This window comes from Asparagus officinalis, chromosome 1 (genome assembly GCF_001876935.1).
Source record: "Asparagus officinalis chromosome 1, Aspof.V1, whole genome shotgun sequence".
Lineage (NCBI taxonomy): Eukaryota > Viridiplantae > Streptophyta > Magnoliopsida > Asparagales > Asparagaceae > Asparagus > Asparagus officinalis.
Genome location: NC_033794.1, coordinates 117404511 through 117407236, shown reverse-complemented (window position 1 = coordinate 117407236; position 2726 = coordinate 117404511). Strand labels below are relative to the sequence as shown.

Sequence of the window (2726 nt, the reverse complement as noted above, 5' to 3'; positions counted from 1 at the left end):
TAAGCACAAAAATATATACACTCGCTGGAAGGTTTCACAACCGGGTTACCTTGGCTTGTTGAGGTCATAGCAGATTCTATAACAACCGGGATTTGTTCAGGAATAACGCTTGTCGGTTGAGTCACTACACCAGACGATTGTTCACCTGAAACCCCTGATGGTTTCGGATCCAGAGCGACAAGATCTTGAGGAACAAGTTCTTTCAATAAGGAAAGGATGAATAAACACTCCGCGAATATTAATCTAACTTCGAAGCACAACTAGATGAGACATACCAAGTTGAGCCGAAGTAACAGGAGGTTGCTCTTCCACTGTAGCCTTCGACCCTCCTACTTCATGATCCACTGGAGTCGGAGCAGAAGGCACAACAGGTTCAGCTTCGACAATAGCGGAAGTCGAAGGAGCAGTGGCTGGTGGTTCAACTTCAGCTGGAGGACTTGCCAGAAGTAAGAAACCCAAACCTTCAGGTTGATCACATTCACCAATGACGGTAGACGCATCAACTTCGTTGGTTGGTCCTACGTCTAAAATTCTTATTTCAGTCCCCCAAGAACAATAAAAGATGAAAGTACAGTTGAAAACTGGAGTCTAAAAGAGTATACCTTTTGATGCACCTACTTCAGCTGAATCAACTCGCGTAGTTGGTCCTGCAGTAGCGGATGGAACCGGAGTTGATAGTATATCGGAGATCTCCTGGTGTACATCTTCAGAAATGTCAAGATCGAAGTCTCGCTCATCGAAATCTCCGATACCCATATCATGGGTAAGTTCTATGTCTTTCGGTTCGTTGACAGGAAGGTCTATTAAGCAGAAGAATCCGTCAACATATATGCAAGAAATATGAAAGAATCAAAACAAATAAAGTGAGATTACCTTCAACAATAGTTGCGGGATTAGCAGCGCTACTACCCGCACTCACCTCCTTTAGTTTAACTAAAAGAAGATAAAACACACAAGTTAGTAGGAGAGGAACATGTTCCGATTCACTTATCTCCCGGAAATGCCCCCCAAATGAGAAAACATTTGTACCTGTGTCGGCAGTTGGTGAGGTCGATGTAGTGGCCGAGAGGCAGGTAGTCCAGCACTTGAGGGGTTCTTCACATCCATTCGCTTTTGCACCTGTGGTGATGAAGCTTGGACTCATCAACATCCATTAACCCGGAGAAGCAAGGCTCGGGCAACGATTCCCCTTCCCTTCTGGCTCCAGCTATAATGGCAAAGAGAGAAAATAAGATGCTATATTCAAAGATGAAATAATGAAAAACGAAACAAGAATGAGCATCTTACCCCTCGATCAATCTGGAATTATCCTGATAAACTCTCTTCAGGCAACGAGAGATTGAACGTTGTTGATGAGCATCTTCTGTAACCCTTTTCGAAGGCAGCGAGAACTCCGAGGAACTCGGAGCTCTCATGGCGAAACTTGAACTGCAATTCAGACCCTTGAGACAGGGGCTGGGTTGAACTTCCAAAAGAGGCAGAAGATCGGATCTCCTTTTCTGCTGGAATAAGGCGGGGTGGATCCTTCCTCTCTTCCTTTCTTCTTCAATCTCTCAAGCGCAGACCATCTGACTGTCATCTTGTTAGAAGACGATAAGGGAATATTCTTCTCCATCATTCGAATACCCTTAGAAGGAGCACCGGGTGATTTGGGTGAAGAAGCTCGACGAGTCCTGTGAGCCACGGGAGACGGAGGGACATCAGCCTCTGCTTCATTTCTACTCTCATCCTCTTCGCTGGATGTTTCAAAGTCGTCACTTTCTTCGGAATCAGCTATCTGTTTTCCTTTGCGGGAAGATGTAGCAGGTTCCTTTCCTTTTTTAGATACAATTCTCCGAACCACGGCCTCGGATTCCAGTTCGGAAAGCTTCTTCTTCGCAAGAGGAGTGTTGGCGGCTAAAATCCACCGGCAATAAACAAAGGTCATGTGGAGTTCAGGCTCAGCAACAGGCAGACTAAATTGAGCTCCGGTACAGCCGGCAACATTCCAGAACCAGGCTCGTACTCCATCAATGAGGCCTCCGTAGTTTATTAACCATTTATTGGGATTCCCGATGTACAGTTGATCGTAGCCGAATTGTCGCGCAAAACGGCAAGGAAAATAAGGCTCAATCCTGCAAAGGTTCTTCGACCGAAAAACATTATAGCCTGGGCGAATGTTCATGAGCCAATGGAAGCTACCCACGTCGAGAGAAGTCCTGTTAGCTCCAGGCATTTCCTCGTCAACGAGTGTATCATTATAGGCACCAGAAAACTGAGGGAAACACTTGTAAAATTCCCAGCACTTGGCATTCTTGAACTGCCTCACTCGGTCAATCCACGGTCGGGAAGGATATAACCACTTACATCCTTCTAAGAGCTGCAACAAGGGGATTTCTGGATCAGACGCGTCAGGTGCTGACATCATGTCCGCTCGATGGAGAACTAGCCACGCCATTAAATATGTGTACGGCAGTTCGACGCTCGACAATGGAATTTTAGTTGAAGGCTCAGCACCCACTTTGGTAAAAGTGGTAGATAGGTTACGCAAACCGCTATGGAGGTCAGCGATCATAGCGGAGAGTAAGGATAACCTACCCCCAACAGCTAATTGCACGGCGGGAAGAAGAACCTCAAGAGGAAGCGCCTCGGAAGACTGATGCGGCACTACACATTTCTTTAGCCATATGGCCAGATAACCAGAAAGAAGAGTCGCAGGCTTCATTCTCTTGGTGGCTTGCCATAAG

At 46.3% G+C, this 2726-nt stretch overlaps 1 protein-coding gene across 1 annotated transcript; it reads right to left on the bottom strand.

The window, feature by feature from the left end:
• Nucleotides 244–829, bottom strand: LOC109840131. Its single transcript, XM_020408653.1, has 2 exons — nucleotides 603–829; nucleotides 244–524 (listed from the first exon to the last, which is right to left on the bottom strand). Exons 1-2 carry the CDS (start codon nucleotides 754–756, stop codon nucleotides 244–246), a joined length of 435 nt encoding a protein of 144 aa, XP_020264242.1. The 5' UTR covers nucleotides 757–829.

What these genes read in the sequence shown, in the direction of transcription:
- LOC109840131 (XM_020408653.1), bottom strand. Translation starts at nt 756, where the DNA reads ATGGGTATCGGAGATTTCGATGAGCGAGACTTCGATCTTGACATTTCT. An exon ending in TGAAGTAGGTGCATCAAAAG is followed by an intron (nt 525 to 602) that starts GTATACTCTTTT and finishes TAAGAATTTTAG; the next exon opens with ACGTAGGACCAACCAACGAA.